At 37.0% G+C, this 1832-nt stretch overlaps 1 protein-coding gene across 1 annotated transcript in view; it reads right to left on the reverse strand.

The window, feature by feature from the left end:
• Positions 1-678, reverse strand: part of LOC106475805 (rho GTPase-activating protein 190-like) — a 22997-nt gene extending 22319 nt beyond the window's left edge. The window contains exon 1 of the mRNA XM_013936480.2: positions 370-678. Coding sequence (XP_013791934.2) covers positions 370-671 — 302 coding nt within the window. The 5' untranslated portion in view covers positions 672-678. The remainder of the gene's footprint in view (positions 1-369) is intronic.
• Positions 679-1832: the final 1154 nt, after the last annotated feature.

Genomic DNA, 1832 nt, shown 5'->3' on the forward strand with positions numbered 1-1832 from the left:
TTGCTACACAATGTACATCATGTTTGTAGCATACAACTAGCTACACAATGAACATCATGTTTGTAGCATACAACTAGCTACACAATGAACATCATGTTTGTAGCATACAACTAGCTACACAATGAACATCATGTTTGTAGCATACAACTAGCTACACAATATACATCATGTTTGTAGCATACAGTTAGCTACACAATGTGCTATCTATGTTTTGCCCACTGTTGGTATCAAAACCCAATTTTTATCATTATGTTTTTTGTTTAAGGCTAACAATTCATCAATCATGAAATTCCACTAACTGCCCAGCAATCAAAGAATAATTTATTTACAATGATATGTAAAAATACCAAACGCGAATGTCAATCTTACCTCGAATCTTCTCGTAATGTTTCTGTAATCTTACTAATGTCTTCTTGAGTGATCAAACTACCTGGTCCCATGCTTGTGAAATGGTAGAATATCTCAGCATTTTCAAGCAACAGTTCTTGGAAATTCTGCTTAGCTCGCTCCGTGATATCCATCTGATGTTCCTCATAAATCTCTCGAAGATCAGGTTCCGAGAGGGCTTCAAAACATTCTCTTCCCATAAACAAAACTCGAACTTCAGACAGCGTCTTCCCGGGTGTTACATACCCAGTTTCTTCCAGCAGCTTTTTAAACTCTTTCCTCATCCTACAGTAATGATAAACTCATCTCAACAGTTTTTAATGAACAGATCATGACTGGCAGTGTGAGGTCAAAATTGAAGAAAAAAAGGAGGACGAAGCCTCTCTAAAATCATGTTCTACCTCCAAACCCCATTTAAACAAAGAATCAAGCTTTTAGCATGCTTAAAAATTGTTATCAGTAGAATGGCTGATTCTCCCCCATCTTCCAACTGTTAGTATTTTATTTAGTTTCATAAATGTGTGTGTGTGTGTTTGTGTGTATGTGTATTTTGTGATTAAGTCTTCTTCTCAACATAAAACAATTTAATTCCATAATTAATTTCCCCATCAGTTTTATTATTATTATTATTAAATCAGCTACTTAGAACTTTTGGTTATTTAGTGGAAAGATCATGGTTACAGTTCGATACAGACGTCACTGTACCCAAACCCGGGATGAGGGTGGAAGACATTTAGAACTCTATATGTGCATACATCTATATATCTAAACAGCCATACATTTACACTTGAACTGAAGAACTCATGGTTAGTATAATAACAAGTCCACCCGGGGTGAGGGTGGAAGACATTTAGAACTCTATTTTTGTATATATCTATTTATCTAAACAGCCATACATTTACACTTGAACTGAAGAACTCATGGTTAGTGTAATAACAAGTCCCACCCACACTATCACCTTTCTCAATCATATTTGTACGTCACAAACTGTCACCTTTTCTTTTGTAACATGGTTGGGATGTCATTAATTTTGCAAGAGGGTGTGAAACTGTTTTCATTGTGACAACTGAGGGGATGAAAGAATCATAAAGATGCATGGCTATTACATCATCATCATCATCTATACACTGCCTTCTTGTTAATGTTAACAGAACACACTCCAGCTAACATGTCAATTTTACATCCAGTGGTTAAGGTAAAGATGACAACTGAGGAGTCTGGAGAAGCCAGGTGGAATTTTAAGTTGTCATGACAACTGAGGAGTCTGGAGAAGCCAGGTGGAGTTTTAAGTTGTCATGACAACCGAGGAGTCTGGAGAAGCCAGGTGGAGTTTTAAGTTGTCGTGACAACTGAGGAGTCTGGAGAAGCCAGGTGAAATTTTAAGTTGTCATGACAACTGAGGAGTCTGGAGAAGCCAGGTGGAGTTTTAAGTTGTCATGACAACT

The sequence above is a fragment of the Limulus polyphemus genome, unplaced genomic scaffold (genome assembly GCF_000517525.1).
Source record: "Limulus polyphemus unplaced genomic scaffold, Limulus_polyphemus-2.1.2 Scaffold9200, whole genome shotgun sequence".
NCBI classification, from domain to species: Eukaryota; Metazoa; Arthropoda; class Merostomata; order Xiphosura; family Limulidae; genus Limulus; species Limulus polyphemus.